This window comes from Schistocerca cancellata, chromosome 1 (genome assembly GCF_023864275.1).
Source record: "Schistocerca cancellata isolate TAMUIC-IGC-003103 chromosome 1, iqSchCanc2.1, whole genome shotgun sequence".
NCBI classification, from domain to species: domain Eukaryota; kingdom Metazoa; phylum Arthropoda; class Insecta; order Orthoptera; family Acrididae; genus Schistocerca; species Schistocerca cancellata.
In genome coordinates, this window is record NC_064626.1 from 352,349,631 (window position 1) to 352,374,760 (window position 25,130).

Here is a 25,130-nt window from a genome sequence, read left to right on the forward strand (position 1 = left end):
CACCGAACAGTCGCACTCATCTCACATGCTAACAAATCACGCTTAAAATCTTACAAAACAGATTTCCGGCAGTATATAGACAGAGAGCTACCTGAAGAATAATCTGGAGTTCGTAAAGGAAGAGGGACCAGAGATCAAAAAGCCAACATCCGATGGATTATAGAGAAGGCAAGAGAAATCCATAAAGATGTGCATCTCTGCTTTATTGCTTATGCTAAAGCCTTTGACTTTGTCTTTAACAATAAACTATGGAAAGTACTCACAAACATGGGAGTTCCAGAGAACCTCGTTTACCTCTTACGGAATTTATACTGTGGCCAGGACATTACGGTAATAACCATATATGAAGCAACTAAGTGGGTCAAGAATCAGAAAGGAATACCACAAGACTGCATATTGTCACCTTATTTATTCAATCCTTATCCAGAGCACATGCCGGATTAAATGAAGAAGAAATCCGAATTAAAATAGCTGGTATAAATACAAATAACCTTAGATCTCCAGATATCATACTGACGACAGAAAACGGAACAAGACCTTAAGAACCTACTGAAGGTGAAGGAAGAAAGGCGAAGGCTGGTTTAATGCTGAAAGTCAAGAAAACGAAAATTATGGCGGCTACACATTTCAATTTATGGCATATAGGAGGATAAGCAATGGAAGTAGTTTCTAATTCAGTTTTCAGGTTTCTGCTGGCGATGACTGTAGCCACTAAATCAAGAGATGCTTGTTACATGGCAGAAAGGCCATGTCCAACCTTGACAATGTTTTAGGCAGTAGAGATATAACTTTCGCAACCAAGATCCAAATAGTACCGGCTCTGGTCTTTCCAGATGTGATGTACGGATGAGAAAACTGGACCATAAGAAAGGCTGAACGGCGTAGAATAGACCCTTTGAGCTGTGGTGTTGGAGAAAGCGCTTTAGAGCTCCATGAACCGCAAAGAGAACAAGCAGGCCATTATTACAATAAATAAAACCGGATTGCTCCTTGGAAGGTCTGATACCGAAACAAAAACTGACGTACTTTGCGCACATAATGGGAAGATACGATTCGCCGGAAAAGACGTTAATGGAAAAGGAGGAGATGGATCGATTGCATCGCAGAAGTATTGGATTCCAACCTGGAAAGTCTGTGAGCGAAAGTGCAGGACAGAAGAAATTGGCGTGCTTTAGTTCATGGGGACACGGAGTCGGAATCGACTAAGAGACTAGAGGGAGGGAGGGAAAGAAAGAGAGATAGAGAATTTGTCAGAAGGTGATCCTCCACCAGTAGTTGGTGTATTATTCTGCCTACTGTGAAATGGAAAGCTACAGAAATCGTTGCCAATGAAAGTAAGCATTTTTCCATGAAGCATAAGTAGACAAAATTGTGAATTGGTTCAGTCATATCCCAGGAGCAACCTACTTCCTGTGGACTGAACTCAAGAAGAATTGTTATAATTACTATTATTACAGGGGGGCAGCCCAATTCCAGTAAGAAGCTCCGTACATTCAAAAATGTTTCATTTTCATCCTTTCGTGAACGCCTTATTAAAATACATAAATGTACTGTGACAATGGAAAAGTCAATTCCAAATACCTGAGAGTCATCAATAAGCCTATTCAAAATCCATTACAAATTTTTATCAAGTTACATTTTTTCCCAACTGAGACCATGAGCTGTCTTTAACCGAGACATGATCAAAAATTGTTCCAAGCTGCAACACCACAGGACGATGACGAATAAATATATTCTTCCAGATTAATTTTAGTTTATACCGAAACCTTTTCTGATCGTAACTACTCCTCTCCTCACAATGAATTCTGTTAATGTATCGTTGAAAGCCCTTTTAAATAATCGATTTTCAAGCTTAATGTTCCACGATGCTTATATTGGTATCTACCATGAATGCAATAGAGTAGCTAAGGAATTTTTACTGATCCATGAAAATAACTTGCCAATTTTCGTTATTTCTGTTAGATATTCCGTTTCAGTTTAGTCAAATAGGGAAGATTAAATCTTACCATTAGTTCATGTGAAGTTTGGCGAGTCATTTCATATTTTATCTTAGTCACTTGTGGATATACACTGAAGAGCCAAAGAACCTGGTATAGCCATCCATATTCAAATATGTAAGCAGTTCGAATACGGCGCTGCGGTCGGCAACTCCAATATAAAACAAGTGTATGGCGCATTAGTTAGACCGGTTACTCCTGCTACAATGGCAGGTTATCAAGATTTCAGTGAGTGGTGTTATAGTCGGCGCACGAGCGATGGGACACAGCACCTCCGACGAAGCGATGAAGTGGGGATTTTCTCGTGTACCGTGAATATCAGGATTCCAGTAAAACATCAAATCTCCGACGTCGCTGCGGCCGGAAAAAGATCCTCCAAGAACGGGACCAACGATGACTCAAGAGAATCGTTCAACGTAACAGAAGTGAAACCCTTCCGAAAATTGCTGCAGATTTCAATTCTGGTCCATCAACAAGTGTCAGTGCGCCGACCATTCAGGGAAACATCATCGATATACGCTTGCTGAGCCGAAGGCCTACTCGTGTATCCTTGATAACTGTACGACGCAAGGCCTTACGCCTCGCCTGGACCTGTCAACACCGTCATTGGATTGTTGATGATTGGAAACATGTTGCCTGGTCGGATGAGTCTTGTTTAAAATTGTATCGAGCGGATAGCCGTGTACGGGTAGGGAGACAAGCTCATGAATCCATGGACGCTCCATGTCATCGGCAGGTGCCTATTCAAGCTGATGGAGGCTCAGTAATGGTGTGAGGCGTGTGCAGTTGGAGTAATGTGGGATCCCTCATACGTTTAGGTACGACTCTGACCGGTGACACATACGTATGCTCCTGTCTGATCACCTGCATCCATTCATGTTCATTGTGCATTCCGATGGACTTGGGCAATTCCAGCAGGACAATGCGACACCCCCACAGGACCAGAATTGATACAGAGTGGCTCCAGGAACACGCTTCTGAGTTTAAACACTTCCGCTGGACGCCAAACTCCCCAGACATGAACATTATTGAACATATCTGGGATGTCTTGAACGTGGGATTCATGGTGTCAGTTCCCTCCAGCACTACTTCAGACATTAGTCGAGTCCATGCCATGTCGAGTTGCGGCACTTCTGCGTGCTCGCGTGAGCCCTACACGATTCTAGATAGGTTTGCCAGTTTCTTTGGCTCTTCAGCGTATATGATGTTAGTAGACTGTATTAATACTGTGGTTTAGGATGAAGCGAGGTTTTCAGTAATGTCATGGAGCTATGAATCGTGAAATACATTTGTACTGAGTTAGCTATACACCGTAGAACCACCTCGTAAAGATAGTCATTGCAACAGATTAATATGCAAAAAAAAAGAACTAAACTGATGTTTTGTTGTAAACCCAAGAGAATAATCGTAGTAACATTTACGATGTTTGTATTAATTTCTTGTCCAACATTCTTATCTTGGTGTGACAACCACCGTCAGAAGTTCGAGTTAATGTAGTGATTTTTGTGTAGCAGAATGACATTATCACAAATTAGAAGAACAACGTTGGTAAATGTCATATAGTCTACTGCAAAAACGCTGGTGAACGTCATATCGTCTATTGCAAATGGCTCTGTAAAGATCAGGGTTCAGAGTAAATTCTTGCCGCTCTTATCCTTCTCGGTCGTATAAAGATGCCTGCCACACATCGAAATCGTAGCCTTTAGCTAAAGTTGCGAAGATACATGAAACGAGCTTACTCTGTGGGGTAGCCCATTGTAATACTGACACCATTGCGCGAACTCGACTACAGATTCTCTCGAGCCCCAGTTCAGGAAAACCTTCTGCACGTAGTCCCCTTTTCAAAAATAACAACACGGACACCTTCCGCCAATGAGATGCTCGGCCCAGTTACTTACCTGCTCTGGCATCGTTCTTAAGGATGCTTCCAGTTTAAAGAGAAGGGAGCATTTGTTAAATACAGAGAGTACAGCCCTGAGAGCCTATAAACAGATGAGATTCAGTTTGAAAATGGGCGTCTTGTACATGTACGACAAACATTTCAGTGAAATAACAACAGGATTAATTTCAAAAACATTTGTAATCATATAAGTTGTCATTACAAAAGTCATATTTCAACGTTGCACTCCGTAAAACATTAAAAATTTATTTCCTTCGTCACAGAGACCCGAACAAATTAGTTGATGGCGAAACTGTAGACTGCAGAGCGGTGGAATAACTATTTCCCTGTGGCTTCTTTATCGTCCTCAACACAATCTGTTCACAATGTTCCATACCTGCATTCTGCTACAGATCTCCGAAACCGTTGTCAACTGAAACAAGGAAAAAGTGAGAATGACACAGAAAATTTTAAAAAGTTCCCAATTTTTTCTCACACAAAACACGGTTAATTACGAAAAATGATTATCTCTTAATTTACCGTCGATGACTAGATAATTATGGAAACAATGAAAAATCATTCCTTATTGTACTATAACATTTTAATTAATCGGAGACAAATTTACATTTAGTAACGTCTGAAGTTCTCTTGTTGTCCTGTTAAATTCCGCTTCTTTTAACAAAACACGGCAGCTCGCCAAGCATCACTTCACTAACGTCCTAATTCAGAGGCAACTGTGACATAATCCTGTGATAGTGTGTCATTAAACAACCGAAGACAAGATAAGTCAATAACTTTCCTAAGCGCTCAGTCTCAGCAGAAAGATAAACGTGTATTTTCGTCACTTCTGCTGTTGCAAACCCACACCAATTTTCATTTTACCTGCCATAGATGGTACTTGAAACTATTACATTATTCAATGGTAAGAAAGCTTCGCATATTAACTGTATCACAAAATAATGTTCTCCTGGGTACTATAATCTGCCAAACTCGTTTCCATATCTTAAACCTTTTATGAGATACGACAGGCGGAAGTTAGTGCACTACATACAATCCACCTTTTTCGTGATTAGAGTCAGATACAGATCTCCTCCCAGGTGTAAGAAAAAGCAATACGTTAGCTACATTTCATATGCAGCACCAAAGAAACTGATATAGGCATACGCATTCATTAACAGAGATATGTAAACAGGCAGAATACGGCGGTGCCGTCGGCAGCGCCTATTGTGTAAGACAACAAGTGTCTGGCGCAGTTTTTAGATCAGTTACTGCTGCTACAATGGCAGGTTATCAAAATTTAAAGGAATTTGAGTGTGATGTTATAGTCGGCGCACGAGCGATGGGACACAGCGTCTCCGAGGTAGCGACGAAGTGGGGACTGTTGATGACTGGAAACATGTTGCCTGGTCGGATGAGTCTTGTTTTAAACTGTATCGAGCAAATGGGCGAGTACGGGTATGAAGGCAATCTAGTGAATCCATGGACCCTCCATGTCAGTAGCAGGGGAGGGTTCAAGTTGGCGGAGACTCAGTAACGGTGTTGGGCGTGTGCAGTTGGAGTGATATCGGACCCCTGGTATGTCTAAATACGACTCTTGACAGGTGACACGTACACAAGCGTCCTGTCTGATCACCTGCATCCATTCATGCCCATTGTGCATTCCGACGGACTTGGGCAATTCCAACAGGACAATGCGACACCCCACACGTCCAGAATTGCTACAGAGTGGCCCCAGGAACGCTCTTCTGAGTTTAAACACTTCCGCTAGTCGCCAGGTTCCCCAGGGATGAACATTATTGAGCATATCTGGGATGCCTTGCAACGTCCTGTTCAGAGAAGAATTCCACCCCCTCGTGCTGTTACGGATTTATGGAGTGCCCTGCAGGATTCATGGCGTCAGTTCCATCCAGCACTACTTCAGACATTAGTCGAGTTCATGCCACGTCGTGTTGCGGCACTTGTGCTAGCTTGCGGGGATCCTACAGGATATTAGGCAGGTGTACCAGTTTCTTTGGCTCGTCAGTGTAATTTACGCCAAACGTAAAATCATAGCAACTACTGTTTTTCGTTACAGACTATTCGAGTTTAGTGTGTAACGTTAGTTTATTTCGAAATATCACAGTCACTATGAATGCTAACGAAAAGGTAGACAGTTCACCATGAAGCCCACGAATGAGACAAAATGGAAATGGCCGGGAGGCCCCTATTCGGGGAAGTTCGGCCGCAAGTCTTATTTCATTCGACGCCACATTGGGCGACTTGCGCGCCGGTGATGAAGATGAAATGATGATGAGGACAGCGCAACACCCAGCTGACGAGCGGAGAAAATCTCCAACCCGGCCGGGAATCGAACCCGGGCCCTCTTGCATAGGAGGCGAGCACGTTACCACCCAGCTAAGCAGGCGGACACCAATGAGGTTATAAGGTGCTAAAATAATTTTTTTATCGAATAGTTTGTTTAAAAACTTTTTGATGCAGACTCACAGCTGCCGTCGCGTTTCCGCAGTACAGCGAGATGGCCACCGGCCGTGCTGAAGCCAGCAATGGACGTTGCGCCCGTTGGCGCCTGTCCGCTCGTTGCCGCCGCTCTCGTGCCGCCAGTGCGTGTAGTCCCATTAGCCTGGATAACAAGAGGACATCCTTCACGCTGCTTCAAGTCGCCTCACGCTGACCATCACTATGAGGACAATCTTTCTTTTTGTGCGCACCCTAATACGTTACTTTTGTCAGCGCGCCGGAACGCTGTATGTCACAAGAAACTGGAAGTCATAAATTTCCTCACCTGCCTCACGCTAACGGAGCATGATAACCAGTGAGGGAGAACGAGCTGGAGATCAGCTTTTGACACCGTCCACTTTCTAAAACGTTTCTCAGCCCATCCCTTTGACGATGTCCAAAATGTAGAACCACATATTATGTAACATTTTTCCTTGTGTTTACCTCAATGAACGGTCTCTATTGTTTTCATGATTTGGAAAATTTATTTTAATTCAAACTTATGATCGGATGTCCTTCCTGTTGCCGTGGTCGTCAGTTAAATCTGTGGGAAGGGAGTCGTGTGCAGAACCTGTCTGTGGATCAAGTAAACTTTGTTTTGTGTGTTATCGAAGCTTAACTGGTTGTGTATCGTATTTTCTGAGGTAGATTGGGGCAAGCCCAACATTTGCATTACATTAATGAGCGTGGTAAACGACTAAAACTACTATCAGGTTGACAAATGTGTAGTGAGTGATACCTCTCATTCCTTGAATGAGACGTATCACTTCCTCAAATACGTATGCCAGAGAAAATATGATCATGACTGAAAGTAGTCGGTAAGTGGTGAGCACCCCATTGATGGGAGGTGTTTTAAATCGTAGGTGCTGATACCAGAGCTAATGATCCAGTGACCGTACGGAAGTGCGTGGTAGTCAGACGACCCTACCTGCTGAGATGGAGATATGAGTTCCATGAAGCGGACGGTGCTTCGGGCTCCATGGAATCTAAGAACGTGAAATATCAAAGGTAATAAAGATTAACGAAAGGCAAACCTACGTTTCTAGCATATGTAGACTTAGACAAAGTTTTTGACAGTGTTGATTGGAATACTCTCTTTCAAATTCTGAAGGTGGCAGGGGTAAAATGCAGGGAGCGAAAGACTATTTACAATTTGTACAGAAACCATACGGCAGTTATAAGAGTCGAGGGGCACGAAAGGGAAGGAGTGGTTGGGAAGGGAGTGAGACAGGGTTGTAGCCTATCCCCGATGTTATTCAATCTGTATATTGAGCAAGCAGTGAAGGAAACAAAAGAAAAATTCGGAGTAGGTATTAAAATCCATGGAGAAGAAATAAAAACTTTGTGGTTCGCCGGTGACATTGTAATTCTGTCAGAGACAGCATAGGAATTGGAACAACAGCTGAACGGAATGGACAGTGTCTTGAAAGGAGGGTATAAGATGAACATCAACAAAAGCAAAACGAGGATAATGGAATGTAGTCGAATTAAGTCGGGTGATGCTGAGAGAATTAGATTAGGAAATGACACACTTAAAGTAGTAAAGGAGTTTTGCTATTTGGGGAGCAAAATAACTGATGATGGTCGAAGTAGAGAGGATATAAAATGTAGACTGGCAATGGAGAAGAGAAATTTGTTAACATCGAGTATAGATGTAACTGTCAGGAAGTCGTTTTTGAAAGTATTTGTATGGAGTGTAGCCATGTATTGAAGTGAAACTTGGACGATAAATAGTTTAGACAAGAAGAGAATAGAAGCTTTCGAAATGTGGTGCTACAGAAGAATGCTAAAGATTAGATGGGTAGATCACATAACTAACGAGGAGGTATTGAATAGAATTGGGGAGAAGAGGAGCTTGTGGCACAACTTGATTAGAAGAAGGGATCGGTTGGTAGGACATGTTCTGACACATCGAGGGATCACCAATTTAGTATTGGAGGGAAGCGTGGAGGGTAAAAATCGTAGAGGGAGACCAAGAGATGAATACACTAAGCAGATTCAGAAGGATGTAGGTTGCAGTAGGTACTGGGAGATGAAGAAGCTTGCACAGTATAGAGTAGCATGGAGAGCTGCATCAAACCAGTCTTAGGACTGAAGACCACAACAACAATAAATCTATTGGAATTGATAATTATCAAGTTGACTATGAGATCTGTTATGAATGTAGTGCAGAGAGGTAGTAAGCCAGTTGGTTGCTGTCTTCATTTATCATCTACTGAGTTTTAGTTTTGAACAGTATATAAAAAGGAGAATTGAATCTCACGTCTTAATTATGTGGTGGAGTAAATGAGAACGGAAGTTAACTTTCAGCAGCTTTATCTGCAGCCTGCAAGGAGGCGAAGTCTGAGGCAACTTGGAGGAATAAGGCACAGGGATTCAGGACATAGAGAGCTGGACCCAGATTAATAACACTTAATAGCGATCTAATATTCAGGTAAGCAACATTCATTGTACATAAAAGGAGTGTTCAGGTGGCAACTTATTTAATGTTTGATGCATGAGGTGAAGTTGCAGGAAGAAGGCACACGGATTCAGGACATAGATAGATGGACCCTGATTAATAACGCTTAACAGTGACCGAATATTCAGGTAAGCAACATTCATTGTATATAAAAGGAGTGTTCAGGTGGCAACTAATTTAAGTGTATGATGCATGAGGTGAAGTACAACAAACCACCACGCAGCCCAACCCAACCTGAAACATTTCAGATGTACAGAACCAACAGACATTAATCTGTCAGGGGTACTCGATCGAGGTCTGGCTCGTCTCCCAGTACCCTAAGAAAGCACACTGGGCCTCTAAGTCTTACGAGCAGGTCCAGGTGAATTCTATGAGCAGTGTAAATAGACTCCTGGCAATGCGGCTGATGGGATTGGTTAGCTCTACGGAAATTGAATAACAGTGAACTTTACTGACTGGTTTCACGTCGCTACCAGCTTCAGGTACCGTACAGGTTTATGTCAAAGTGTAATACGTCAATAAAGGTGATAATTCTACGTCGGTTACTTATAACATTTCATCGAACGTCTGTTCTGTATGTTCAATAAATGCAATATTATCCGCTAGCTAAAGTTGATGGCAGCCAGGAATCAGTCAATTACGGTCTATACGTGAAGACAGCCGGCCAGTGTTGCCGAGTGGTTCTAGGCGCTTCAGTCTGGAACCGCGCGGCCGCTACGGTCGCAGGTTCGAATCCTGCCTCGGGCATGGATGTGTGTGATGTCCTTAGGTTAGTTAGGTTTAAGTAATTCGAAGTTCTAGGGGACTGATGACCTCAGATGTTAAATCGCATAGTGCTCAGAGCCATTTGAACGTGGAGACAACAGCAGGCTGCAGCAGCAGCAGAGGAAACAAGGTAGCTTCTATAAGCCTGCAACAAGAGCCATCGGCCAGAGCGTTTCTGCAGCCTCAGGAGAAACTTTAATTGTTAAAGTTCCTGGATTAGCCACTGTCATTAAGTAGCGACCATGCGGAATTAGTGCCTCAGTAACTAGTCGTTAGAAAGTATAATGTGTACAGTCAAAAACAAATGTAATTTCCATGTAATTTTGCACACTCGATGCTCAGATTATGTTGTATCCTTACATTATTTTCTTCAAAAATTTCTCTAGTCAAGATATGAGTCAGATTCGGGTCTATTGCATTTCTTCGGGTATTATAGGAACGTCAGACTAATCACATAAGCTACTGGAAGAAAATATTAGTCTCCCCTTTAAAAGGCCATAGTGATCGCCTTAGAGCGCTGTAAGTGATGTAGAAATGGTGCCACCGCCGTCGTAAGTCGTGTCACTGAAGTGGTGTGTAAGTCCCTATCGGTTGCGTGGGATCAGCGCAGTACGGCGGGTCGACACAGAATGGCAGAAACGAGCAGCTTTCTTGGTGTATCAAGGCTGACTGTCTAACGAGTCTACAAGGAATAGTGTACCACTCGCACTCACGTAACACGGCCTAAGATTAGTGGTCGTAAACAGACTCTAAGCTACAGGTGCAATAACAAGGCAGTGACAATCGATATCAGACTCGACAGGAATTGTTGCAGTCAATGAATATAGATCCATCTGCAACGGTTTCCCCAATTGGAGGTACTGTAGGTGAAAAGCCGGAACGCGTTTTGACATAAATAAAGCTATATGAAAAGTTGCTGGTTGCTTTATTTCTTCAGATACTTTTAGTTCACAGCCACGAGTTCGGTCACCATTAACATGGATGAGTTATCTAGTTCACGCGTATTTTAACCCAATGGCGATGATTTTTCAACAAGGCTAAAACGTTTTTGACGCAGCTGTTAATGTGTCAGGATTGGCGAGGAAAGGAAGGCAGTGGGAACCCGTTGAGGTTAAAAATCGAACATATTTTAAGTGCATGATTGTTTAACGCCGTACAAAGAAAAGGCAGGCCTAGAGAAGCCGCCGAAATAGAATGGGCTGCTGCCCAAGAGATCAGTAGAGGAGAGCGTCTGGTCGGGTCGGAAGCTGTCAGCAGACGAGAGCGCACGGCGAGTTCACTCCCGCCGTCTGGCCGCGGTTCCACCCCCACGTGACCGCTTCCAACCCTCCCTATTAGACAGCCAAGCGGTATACGCTCAGTTAGGTAGCGTTACCTCGTCAGCAACACGTGGGTTTAGCTGCTGATGGTTCAACACGTGAGTTTCAAAGTGGTTCTGTCCGGTTTTGTGCAGTGTGACTGATATGCTGCAACTAGCCGCAAGGCAGAAGGCACTGGCGAACATCAAGTTAAAAATAAAATCAGATTTTATACAATTAATTCCATTCAGTAACGTCCCCCACTATACACAACATTAAGAGCATTTATTCCTTCCACGGATGGAAGATATAGTAAAATAAATGCTGTATCAAAAATCATAAATGCTGTATCAAAAATCATTAGTATTCTACTGGTGTCTATTGCCGTTGATGGCTGTTCATCATCAAATACAGCCATATAAGGAGCTTCGTACTAATTTTATATGTGTTAACTCAAGAGAATCTTGCAGAGATCTGTTTAAGAAACTGGCGATATAAACTATTTCTTCTCAATATATTCATGAAATTCGTCATTAGAAATATGTCTCTCTCTCAGACCAACAGCTCAGTTCATAGCTTCAATACTAGAAACAAGACGAATCTTGACAAAGATTTAAAGTCACTTACTTTGGTCCAAGAAGGTGTCCATTATTCAGGAACAAACATTTTCAATAACTTGGCGGCAGCCATAAAACGTTCAACTACAAATAAAGTTCAGTTTAAGAGCAGCCTAAAAGATTTATTGGTGGCCAACTAGTTCTACTCCACTGATGAATTTCTTAGTAGAACCAACTGACGTGTGTGTGTGTGTGTGTGTGTGTGTGTGTGTGTGTGTGTCTGTCTGTGTGTGTGTCTGTCTGTGTGTGTGTGTGTGTGTGTGTGTGTGTGTGTGTGTGTGTGTTTTACTAACAATATGTAATAATCCGAGTATTAGTACAATTGGAGTTCTGCACAAATTTAGTGCAGTAATGCGGCCATCGTAAATAACTAATGTAACATTGATTTTCTATTTACGTTTATTACCACATAAATGAAAATATTTTAAAACTTTTGTATTTATTCCACATCCATGACAGTCTTTCCATTCGGGATATGTGTAAGGTACATTACGACATTTGCTTTTCATTGTAAATATTTATTGTGTGCTCCTGTTTTTCTGACATGTTCTTCATTCTGTAGGATCTCCTAACTAAGGATCAACTGGAACGAAAAGTATACCTAAACACAATCTAATTTCGTCTTATTGTCATCTTGTTACACTGCTTATACCATCACGCAGTATTAGATAGCCATCTAAAAACGTGTTAATTGCAAATCAACTTTGACCATGCTCCGCTGAAGGACATGCTTCTTTGCTGTCGGACCAAATATTTAACAATTGTAAAACATTTTGTCAGTCTGATGTAGGTTCGTGTTTGGAGCCACAGCACGAAGTGTTACACGAACTGGAGTGAACCCACTTTGTAAAAGACATACCTTCATCTCAGGTGTAGAAATGAATTAGCAGTTCAAAACCATTCGTGTAGTTATGACATATCATGTTGTTAGTCCAAAAGCTGTAAAAATCTGATTCTCGGCTCCCCAGCCATCGCAACTATTACCAGCTACATTTTTGTTGGTTCGTAATCAGTTCAGTTTTCCAGCTGTTTGTAGGCCAGCCATTGCCTCGCAGCATGAGAAACATCCTTAGTGAGATTGTATATAAGCTTTGTTTAGACGAACGTAAGCAGTAAGTATTACATAACGTTTAACTGATATGTAAGAAGGGCTACAAATCAAGGTTGTTATTTACAAAGGCTTTTACCCTTCGATAATATTCTTGTCGGGTCCGAAGCCAGATCGTATAATCATCCAGATGCAACATTTTAGCAGTCTATCTGGCCCCATCTGTTTGCTAGTCTAAGCGTAACTGGTTCATGCCATGAACGACAGCCCTTTTATACTCTGTAGTTAATACTCCATAGTCGCATTAACCCCCTTTTTTATGGCTGATAGTGTTATGTACCGGTCACAATAAATTTCAGACGTAACGCGACAAATATTTGTTTCAATAGTTATAATCTGTTTTATCTGCTCTCAAAGTTCCATTAGATTTCAGTGGGAAACTGTAGTTTTAGTCTGTCAACAGAGAAACTAATGTCAGTACTACACCGCTCGTTTACCAAGAAGCAAAATTGTGCTTATGTCTCCTGAATGAAGTGCCATTTGGAATAACCAACGCCAATTTTATTCTTATTACCGGTGTTTTATATGCATCAAGTGGTAAAAATTTCAAATTTTATTTGCATATTGCAAAACTATTTCCAGTGGAATTTTCCTCTAATGAGGTTTTATAGTTAGCTAAAAAATCAATTAACATACTGACAGAAGGAAACAAGATCATTTTATGGAAACGTAAAATCAACGTTGCAAATGAAAATGCATTGTTCGGTATTGTTGCGCAATACAGCAGAGAGACACTGACAGACTGGAATTTCGACATAAGCCGTGAAGCAAACCAGAATGGCTCGAGTTGAAAAGCTCCTTTCCAGAAAACGAAGTTCCAGATTTGAGTCCCGTTCCTGGGATAGATCATATGACTCCTCATTTGGTTGTCGCTTAGTTCTAGCGATTGGCAAAGGAAACCTAATTCATTTCTGTATTTGCAACGGACATAGATAAAATTTTGATTATCGCTCTCTCCATACCAACTGTTACAATATCTAATGATATAATAACCATATCGCATCATCTTTCTGGAGACCATCAGAGACAGTATTTCAGCTTCCGATACTCCGGCCTCTAAACGTGTAGCCACCTTCAAGGCGCTTCAGTGACTGAATTCTGAGTATACAAGCGTGCCTGCGTATAAGATAACACGCTGTTTTTTACCGATTCTATCTGATTATAGAGGCATCATTCCTTGAAAGGGTAGTACGACACTTGCGAACGCGGGGATTTGCGACCCCGGACATTTGCGTTTTACCAGTTCCGAAGAGTTGGGTACCCTTGCCCACTTCTCTTCCCGCCCCTCCTCCCAACCCAATCAGGCCCCAAGGCCTTCTGCTCATTACAGTGGTTATGTGTATCGTAAAGTGAAAGAATTTAAAGCAGGTTTTGCTATGAGGGAGTGCTTACAACAAAATCGAAGCATTGCAAGGGAAGGATGTATTCGAAGGGCTCTGAGCACTATGGGACTCAACTTCTGAGGTCATTAGTCCCCTAGAACTTAGAACTAGTTAAACCTAACTAACCTAAGGACATCACACACATCCATGCCCGAGGCAGGATTCGAACCTGCGACCGTAACGGTCTCGCGGTTCCAGACTGCAGCGCCTAGAACCGCACGGCCACTTCGGCCGGCTGATGCATTCGAAGGACCGGGAAGTGTTTTAACTTATCAGATCATCTCTTTGGACCACCTGATGCAACTGTCGAAGTGAAGTAGCAGGTGGAGAGTTGGAAGAAATGGGCTAGAGAAGAAACCACCCAGTTACCCGAGATATACATGCCTGAAATGGAAAATCTTAATAATAAAGGTTATGACTTCTTTACGGTGATACCTAACTCGGAATATATGAGGAGGACCTTGTGTCGTCACCGAAGTCAACCGCGGGGGAACAAATAATAGCCCAAGAACTTTTACGAAATGCTCTTCATGAAGATCTCTTAAAATGGGAGATGGCAGCAGTTAAAACGCCTTCCCATTTTTATGGATGGAACATTTACGAGCTGTAGCAAGCAGTTTGCATAGCTCTATAACATACACACAGACGTAGGAGTCCCGAGTGACGAATTAAACATTCTTCCCGTATTTATCCTGCACGCCAATAAGGAGGAAGACACATATGTTCGTGTGTTTCGTCTGATTAAACAAGAATTTTCTCAGTGGTGTACTAGAGAAGTGAACATCAATTTTGAGGCTGCTACGATATCGGTCCTTCGCCAAATTTTCCACTCAAGAGAAATAAATGGATGTTATTTTCAGGTGAAAAAGATTTATAGAGAAGGCTTCAAAATCTCGGTCTAGGACTACCGACAGAGCGAAGATTTGAGACTTCACGTCAGCATGTTTGCAGCGCTGGCATGTGTAAAACTGGAGAAGCAAGTAACGGATGAGTTAAGCACAAGTTCCTGGTGACGAAAGGCTCTCTCAATTTTTTGACTACTTTGTCGACAACAGGTTACGGAATGAGGATATCACAATAACAATGTGGAATTGTTACGTAGAAAGGCACTGAACGACGAATGCCGTTGAAGGGTTGCACAGCAAAGTAAATTAGAGTCAGATGATTAACCGCTTCAGTTGTAAATAGTTTGATTGGTTCAAAATAATGCAATAAAATAAATAATATTTTCGGAAACTCACTTGTTTGATGGAATGCGTGAAGAAGGAAGCGGAGCTCACAAGCTGCATGTACATGAAGTTAGAGATGCATCTTGAAGGGAAGAAGAGAAACAAGAAATACTTGAAGCTGGACGATAGCATAGAGAGAACAGTACAGACGGAAGGAGATCGGAGCTGTATATGCTTGGAAGAACTCATTACATATTTACATAGTCGATGGTACTGCTTTACTTGCCCAAAAGTTTCAAATATTTCGATTTCTGGATACTGGAAAGAAGCTTGATATTTCGGCAGAATGGAATGGTAGATGGAAATACGTTGGCATTAGTTGGAACTACTATATCTAAAATCCATATATGTAGTGGAGCATCTTCAGTAATTATGTCAGTATTTTCATTTGGCAATGTGATTACAGGAAGCCAAGATGTGGAAGGAGGAGGCCCGCTTACGTACTGACTGTGTCGGGTAAGATGTGGAGACGGCGACGTGAAAGCGGACACGACGAATACAAGGAAGGGCCGCCCTTGCCTTGATAGATCGCTGCTCAAACTACCTGGCGAAGGGGGTGGTTGCAAATGTCCGGCAAACCCTACCGACTGCAAATGTCCGCGATATTTAACTGTCTGGCATTCCCTTAAAACACGCACTGCATTTACAAATAAAGTGCTTGGCTCCATATATTTGCGTACGTCAACTAACCTTCGTAACATAATGTCGGCATTCGAAGAACGCTATTAGATATCCTCAGTTTGAAGTAATATGGAGCAATTCAGGTTGTAAACGCTACTTATCAAAGAACATGGAATCTGCTCAATACTAACGCTGATGGATCTCATTATAGTAAGCTGGTAACCGCTTCATGGTACAGGAAGAAAATTACTGCGCAAGTAATGGAAGATTAATAATTTATGACTTTTACCCTATGTCTAAGAGCCACAATGCACATACATTAATTAGAAGTCTTCATCGTTAGCAAAAGGTGAATAGATTCGATGTTGTGCACGTGATCTAATGCTTTGAGAACCTCCATATAAACTGTTCTGTTGAAGGAATTTATGTGCATACCGTCAAGACTCCTCTACGATTTAACTCTTCCAGGCATATACCCTCTTGTAGCAAAAGATCCTCTCTATATGAGTTGCATACCCTTCAGCTCAACTCCAACCCATCTGATTTCACCTAAACAATTCCCTTCCTCAGTTAATTTCCTTAAAATCATCTTGCTACACATAATTTAACTTTCTTCGACCTCGGTAAGATCCATCGACCCAGTTAGCCCTCTGGCTTGTCACAAGATTGCTTCCTCTCCGTACCAAACACCATTAACATCAAAAATAACCACGTGATGATAATATGTTTTATATCGTCTGCATTTCTTTTCATCACTTAAAGTTTTATTAGCGCATCCATTTTAGTGGTTGGCCATAGACGTAATAAGTGGCGGTGGATTATATTATTTTAAAAAATCCAGCAACCAGCCACACTTTTATGTATTTTTATTTATGGCAGTACGCGTTTAGGGTTTTTACTCGTCTTAAATTGACGTAATACAAATTTTAATCTTCAGTTACCACAACGTTATAAATATCGACTGCAAATTGAATATTGCAGGTGCCCCGTGCAAAATAACAATTTTATTTGACTACTAGGTATCGCGAATTGTTTGCTTATAATATATTACTCATCAGATGCATTTACTTTTTATTCTGCTTGTTGTTCCAATTTTCTGCATTTATAATTGTCCCACAAACACTTTTTCTTTGCAGCGTTGCACAAAAACAGCGCAGTATCCGCCATGTTTCCGGCTGATATGTTTGTTAACTTCCAAAAATATGTCTATGGTCAAAGTAATTTTTGCTTACAGTTTCTGTAACTACTACAGAAGTCAGATGGGTGTATACCTTAATCCTCTGGCGCCCAGCGTCCACTACAGTGGACAACTGTTAACGTTCGTTTCTTTGGCGTTTACAATCAACATTGAGACTGCAAATGCACCCAGCCCACTTCAGTGAGAACTCCCTACCGGTCTTGTGCCCTGCAAGCATTTGCAGTTTCACGACCGATTGTAAATGCCAGAGAAGTGACCATAAAAAGCTATCCACTGCAGTGCAGATCATGCATCATAGGATTAAACATTCTCGATTTAATTAAGCTTCTGTATGACTAAGAAACTGAGTAAGAAACTAAATTGTATAACAAAGAAACTGAAGAGCTGAAATTGCTTAGCGATCAGTATATTCCTGATAGGCAACTTCAATTTTAATAATAAAAACCTTAAATTATATTTAAAATAGTTAATGTACACAAAGAACTGCCTTCAGCAGTAGTTACAGATGACGCAAACTGCTGATGCTGAGTAAGTGTTTGTGGAGATCCAGCAGCTAAGGTCATCAGTCTCCTATTCACCCCCCCCCCCCCCCCCAGGTCAGAAGCAGTGTATTCATTCTGTCAGCGTATAGAGTACATCCGTGTGTACGTGTGGGGAAGTGAACTAAATGTCTGAGGAGGAACGTGGAAACCGACACAGTATTCACCTGATGGGATGTGAGAAATCGCCTAAAAACCACATGTAGGAAGGCAGGCAAACCGACGCCTGCTCGTTAATACGTCGAGCGGATTCGATCTGCCGGCCCCTGTGGCCGAGCGGTTCTAGGCGCTTCAGTCTGGAACCGCTCGACCGCTACGGTCGCAGGTTCGAATACTGCCTAGGGCATGGATGTGTGTGATGTCCTTGGGTTAGTTAGGTTTAAGTAGTTCTAAGTTGTAGGGGACTGATGACCTCAGATGTTAAGTCCCATAGTGCTCAGAGCCATTTGAACCAGTTTTGGATTCAATCTTGGGCCGACGTACCTCTCTGTCGCGGAAACCGTCGCGTTACCACGCGCGGTTACCCAAACTGTGACCATAGACATAATTTTCCGATCCAAACAAACGTGTCAGTCGACAACACGGTAGATACTGCGCCGTTTTTGTGCAACATTGTGAAAGTGTTTGTGCCTCGATTGTAAATGCCGATTTGGAGGAACAACAAGCAGAATAGATAATAAGTACCTCTAACGAGTGACATATTGCAAACATACAACTCGCGAAATGTAGTAACTGAACGAAACTGTTATTTTGCTCAGGGCAGTTGCATCATCCAAACTGCAGTCGACGTTTTTAACGATGTGCTAACCGAAGATTTAAATACATATTATGCAAATTGAAGATGCGCGAAAGCCCTAAACGTCTACTGCCATAAATAAAAAATTGGTGAGCTGCGATTAGACATTCCATCCATCACGAGAACGGAGAATATCACCGATTTTTGTCTGTCAGCGACAATGATGCTGGCAAGATACGGGTTCCGTGAAGTCCAAGACTTTCGAGAATGTTTTAACTTTAAGTATGAAGTCAGATAACAAAGGAAATTTTTTTAAATATAATTTCAAACTAGAAATTTTCCATTTCTTGCACTGTCAAGCCTTTCTTCTTGCCAATGTCACTACTGTAGGCCAACGGGAAATACCCTATAGACTCTGATGAGTGACATAAATGACTGTGTCTTTTAATCGCATTGAATTAGAAGCTTACATTTATTAGACCGCCAAGGGACCATAGGGCTTAGGATGTGACATAAATTTCGACTTGAGATGTCTACCCTTTCCTGAGAAAAAGGGCTGTTAACAGACGGACAGTTGAAAAATCGGATAATAAATGACAAAAAACTTTTTCGTGTAATAATTACAAATTAACAAATTTCAGATTTTCTCCTTTTGTTGTACTGTGAAACCTTGCTTCTTGGCAAATTTCATGATTCTCGGTCGACGTGAAGTACACTACACGTTTTGAAGAGTGAGTTTGCGAGTACGAAAATATGTGACACAAATGGCCACATCTTTTGATTGCATTGACTTAAAAACTTCAGTTTTTTACACTGCCAAGGAACCGTAGATACAGGAAGAAATACAAATATGGAATAGGGGTAGTAATATGGAATACTATGATTTCTCACCTTGTAAGTACTGTACTTTTATTATCTGATTAAAAACTACGTTCTGCAACTGTAAACTACTTTAGGATGCATTCATGTTACAGTTGGCAGCCACTGCGAGTGAGTGAAGCCGTTTTAACGAATTCACTAGGAGGCACAATTGTTGCAGGTTGCCGGTTTTCAGTTTCATTCTTGTCATAATACATAAATTATTAATATATTTTGTAAACACACGTTTAGCTAATACATTAAGCTGTAAAATGGCGTGTTTGTTGGCTATTTAAATTTAATTTTCGATATTATTTGCGTTTCTGACTTTCAAGATGGCTGTGTTACTAATATGGAATACTAATATTCCATATTTTTACCGTACTTTCACAAGCTGTTGTACTTATAGGAAGTGGCTCAGAAATGATATCACGAGCTCGAAAGCAGTTGGATGAGTCTACTACGCAAATAGTAATTAAAAAGTCACATCAAATAAAATGGGTCACTCCAGAAATCTGGTCGTTATAAATCTTGTACGCGAAACCATGTCAAAACCTTGTGCCTGCCTCCACATACCTCTCACAAGATGCAACAGCTGGATAGAATTTTCATGAGCCCTTTGAAAGCCTATTACACTGAGCTGGTATGCATACGGATGAGGGAAAATGCACGTCCAGTAACAAACATGACAACGTCGAAATCAATGGGAAAGTCTACCTCAAGTGCCACACAGGAGAGAGAGCAGTCAATGGGTTTAGGATGACAGGAATATACCTGTTAAACCCTCACATTTTCACGGATGCAGTTTTCAGTGCCCGCAATGAATGGTTAATTAAGGTTTTACCTAATGATCCAGTCAATGGCTGGAGCTGTGGTTTCTAAAAGTGGACAGGCTAGTATTGAAGTAGAGGGAGGAACATCTTCTGCAGCTTCTGAAATTATACCTTGACAAATCTCGCCCATTCAACAAATAAAGAAGAGGCCAGGAACCAGCGGAAGGAAAGTCGGTCCTTCAGCAGTCATAACCTCGTCTCCATACAAGAGATTTCTCGAAGTATCGACGACAGCAACAAATAAACCGGAGACAAAGAAGCAGAGACCACCAAAGCCTATCAACAAGGAATCATGTGATTCTGAGGGTGATGTTTTTAGCGTGAGAGTTGATTCGGCGACCCTGGATAACAGTGTACCCACTAATGAAGATGGCAATTGTCTCCTTTGCTCAAGTAAATTTTCGCAGCACGAGGCAGAGGAAGAGTGGGTAAAACTTTCTAATGTGCGAATTGTGGGAGCACACTGAATATGTACGTTATGTTAAACGACGAAACGTGTGTGACTTCTGCAAGCGAAATTACTTAGAGTAAGGAATTAATAGCTGAAAATGGTATATTTCGTGTATTGTTCTACTGTGTTACTATGTTTTCTAGTGTTTCCTTTGACAATGAATTGTTAGATTATCCATTATTTTATTTAACTTTAACCAATATGAAACGAATGGAGTATTGCATATTTGCACCCCATAATCTGAAGGGTCAAAAATGTCAAACTTTATGTTAAGCCGAATTTAACGATGTTCCTAATGTATGTATTGAAAACATAGGAAGCATTAAAATATATCCCAAAGTATGTATTGCACATGTTTTGTTTGTTTAATGTGAAAAACGAGAAATTTATGAACAAAAAAAGGAAATGGTGTTCCGTATTTATACCTCTTGCTCTATTCATTTCTACTTGATGCGTCTACCCTTTTCTCAGGAAGATAGTACACTACTGGCCATTAAAATTGCTACTCCAAGAAGAAATGCAGATGATAAACAGGTATTCATTGGACAAACATATTACACTAGAACTGACATGTGATTACATTTTCACGCAATTTTGGGGCATAGATCCTGAGAAATCAGTGCCCACAACAACCACCTCTGGCCGTAATAACGGCCAGAGGTGGCCTGGGCATTGAGTCAAACAGAGCTTGGATGGCGTGTACAGCTACAGCTGCCATTCAGCTTCCTCACGATACCACAGTTCATCAAGAGTAGTGACTGGCTTATTGTGACGAGCCAGTTGCTAGGCCACCATTGACCAGACGTTTTCAATTGGTGAGAGACCAGGAGAATGTGCTGGCCAGGGCAGCAGTCGAACATTTTCTGTATCGAGAAACATGCGGTCGTGCATTATCCTGCTGAAATGTAGGGTTTCAGAGGGATCGAATGAAGGGTAGAGCCACAGATCGTAACACATCTGAAATGTAACGTCCACTGTTCAAAGTGCCGTCAATGCGAACAAGAGGTGACCGAGACGTGTAACCAATGGCACCCCATTCCATCACGCCGGGTGGTACGCCAGTATGGCGATGAGGAATACACGCTTCCAATGTGCGTTCACCGCGATGTCGCCAAACACGGATGTGACCATCATGATGCTGTAAACAGAACCTGGATTCATCCGAAAAAATGACGTTTTGCCATTCGTGCACCCAGGTTCGTCGTTGAGTACACCATCGCAGGCGTTCCTGTCTGTGATGCAGCGTCAAGGGTAACCGCAGCAATGGTCTCCGAGCTGATAGTCCATGCTGCTGCAAACGTCGTCGAACTGTTCGTGCAGATGGTTGTTGTCTTGCTAAGGTCCCCACCTGTTGACTCATGGATCGAAACGTGGCTGCATGATTCGTTACAGCCATGCGGATAAGATGCCTGTCATCTCGACTGCTAGTGATACGAGGCCGTTGGGATCCAGCACGGCGTTCCGTATTACTCTCCTGAACCCACCGATTCCATATTCTGCCAACAGTCGTTGGATCTCGACCAACGCGAGCAGCAATGTCGCGATACGACAAACAGCAATCACGATAGGCTACAATCCGACCTTTATCAAAGTCGGAAACGTGATGGTACGCATTTCTCCTCCTTACACGAGGCATCACAACAACGTTTCACCAGGCAACGCCTGTCAACTGCTGTTGGTGTATGAGAGATCGGTTGGAAATGTTCTTCATGTCAACACGTTGTAGGTGTCGCCACCGGTCCCAACCTTGTGTGAATGCTCTGAAAAACTAATCATGTGCATTTCACAGTATCTTCTTCCTGTCGGTTAAATTTCGCGTCTATAGCACGTCATCTTCGCGGTGTAGCAATTTTACTGGCCAGTAGTGTATTCTAACAGACTGACAGACAGACTCACAACAAAGTGATCGTATAAGGGTAACTATTTTTACCGAATGATCTATGAAATCCAAAAGAAACATAAAAATTAGCTGGTTGCTGCTTTCCTTAAAATAATTTAAATGTTTTAATAACACTAATTTATAAAATCTGTGTTGGTGAAGAGTAGCCACCTAGCTGTTGCGAGCCTATGCAAAGTCTGAAGGGACGGTGCAGCGAAGAAATAAAGCACCTGTGCCTGGGCCCACTAGTTGCTTCTAGAGGAGGAGTGAGGTGTGTGTGTGTGACTGTACTGTAGTGTATTGTACTGAAATGCAGGAGGATCTACAACGAATTGACGCATGGTGCAGGGAATGGCAATTGAATCTAAATGTAGACAAGTGTAATGTGACGCGAATACATAGACAGAAAGATCCTTTATCATTTAGCTACAATATAGTAGGTCAGCAACTGGAAGCAGTTAGTTCCATAAATTATCTGGGAGTAGGCATTAGGAGTGATTTAAAATGGAGTAATCATATAAAATTAATCGTCGGTAAAGCAGATGCCAGACTGAGATTCATTGGAAGAATCCTAAGGAAATGCAATCCGAAAACAAAGGAAGTAGGGTACAGTGTACTTGTTCGTCCACTGCTTGAATACTGCTCAGCAGTGTGGGATCCGTACCAGATAGGGTTAATAGAAGAGATAGAGAAGATCCAACGGAGAGCAGCGCGCTTCGTTACAGGATCATTTAGTAATCGCGAAATTGTTAAGGAGATGATAGATAAACTCCAGTGGAAGACTCTGCAGGAGAGACGCTGAGTAGCTCGGTACGGGATTTTGTTGAAGTTTCGGGAACATACCTTCACCGAGGAGTCAAGCAGTATATTGCACCCTCCTACGTATATCTCGCAAAGAGAGCATGCGGATAAAATCAGAGAGATTAGAGCCCACACAAAGGCATACCGACAATCTTTCTTTCCGCGAATAATACGAGACTGGAAAAGAAGGGAGGACCGATAGAGGTAATCAAGGTACCCTTCGCCACACACCGTCAGGTGGCTTGAGGAGTATGGATGTAGATGTAGATGTGTGTGTTACCTGGAGTCTCTCTTCCACACGGAGCGGCACGACTTGTCGTGTGCCACCTTGGTGCCGTCTGGACACAGCGTAGGGATGTCCGGCGAGTTGATGAACGAGCGGAAGGCGATGGGAACTGCCGGCATGGCCACCAACTGCGGGTCGCCACTCCTCTGCTCGGCCGGTCGAACGACTCCGCGCGTCACCCCCGGGTCCTCTCCAGCCAGCCTGCCATTTTCGGCTTTGCCCTGCATTCGCTTCACTTCCTGCATCAGTAGCTGTAGAAACTGAGAGCTAAAATCAGCAGTTCGTTGTGGCGCGAGCCTTTGGAAGTCCTCACTAGTCACAACCTGCGGTGCCATCCACCAAGGCCTCGGCTCACTCAGGGCAGTCGCGGCCTCGCGACCTCGGTCCTTCCGGAAGACGGCGCCGTAGTCTGGCAGCGATGACTCCTCCCGGCGGTGCGCCGATGGGATGGGAAGGGAGAGCCGCGTCGGCCCCTGTTGCTGCTCTCCTCTGTACCCCAGCAGCCCACTCTGCTGGTCGACCCACGCCGGCGCGGACACGAGGGCGTCGGCTGTGGCGGCCACAGCCACCAGCAGGGCCAGCAACCTGGTCAGCGCCATTGCCGGAACTGCGGCTAAGGCTCCGGATACAGCACACCGCGGAAGTCTCCTGCGGTTCCAGGTCCCGAAACACAGCTGTATCTAAATTTTTTTCCGCTCGTTTATTACTTTATCACTTCGAAAACGTTTCGTACGGGGGTCATTCCTAACCACAGTAAAAACTGGAGTCTGTGCGAGACTGAAGCTATCAGATTCATTAGTCTCCTAAATTAAATGAAGAAGCCGGCCGGAGTGGACGAGTGGTTCTAGGCGCTACAGTCTGGAACCGCGCGACCGCTACGGTCGCAGGTTCGAATCCTGCCTCGGCCATGGATGTGTGTGATCTCCTTAGGTTAGTTAGGTTTATGTAGTGCTAAGTTCTAGGGGACTGATGACCTCAGAAGTTAAGTCCCATAGTGCTCAGAGCCATTTGAACCATTTGAAGATACACTGCCAGACACCACACTTGCTAGGTGGTAGCCTTTAAATCGGACCCGCGTGTCGCCACTGCCAGTGACTGCAGACCGAGCGCCGCCACACGGCAGGTCTAGAGACACTTCCTAGCACTCGCCCCAGTTGTACAGCCGACTTTGCTAGAGAGGTTTCACTGACAAATTACGCTCTCATTTGCCGAGACGATAGTTAGCATAGCCTTCAGCTACGTCATTTGCTACGACCTAGCAAGGCGCCTTTATCAGTTGCTATTTATCTGGTGATGCATGTACCGTCAAGGGAGATGTCCACCAATTATGAATTAAAGTTAAGTATTCCAGCAGCAACGTACCTTATTGGCTATATTAATTACATTGTCCTGTTCCAGACCTCACGCCAGCCTGCGTGAGCTTAAACGCGTGCTTTTCGGCTACCAATCATAGTGGCTTGGCTATCTTGCCAAGTCACAACACCCAATCACATTCATTCCATTACACTTTCAACTATGCGTTTCGGAGGATTCAGGTGCATTTGCGATAATTAACTAGGTACGGATGTATTGTATGTACGAGGTTTAACCGGAAAGTACTGCACCACATTCTTTTTCTCACCCGAAAACAATGTTACGAACGCGAACGTTGCGTACGTATTATCTGAAGTCTCCTGAGTGATTGCGCCAAGTTTCC

At 42.8% G+C, this 25,130-nt stretch overlaps 1 protein-coding gene across 1 annotated transcript; it reads right to left on the bottom strand.

The window, feature by feature from the left end:
- Positions 1–4,058: 4,058 nt before the first annotated feature.
- LOC126175705 (uncharacterized) lies at positions 4,059–24,033 on the bottom strand. The gene is made up of 2 exons (XM_049922680.1): positions 23,429–24,033; positions 4,059–4,309 (listed from the first exon to the last, which is right to left on the bottom strand). The coding sequence occupies exons 1-2, from the start codon at positions 24,031–24,033 to the stop codon at positions 4,306–4,308; spliced, it is 609 nt and encodes a 202-aa protein (XP_049778637.1). The 3' UTR covers positions 4,059–4,305.
- Between the last annotated feature and the right edge of the window lie 1,097 nt (positions 24,034–25,130).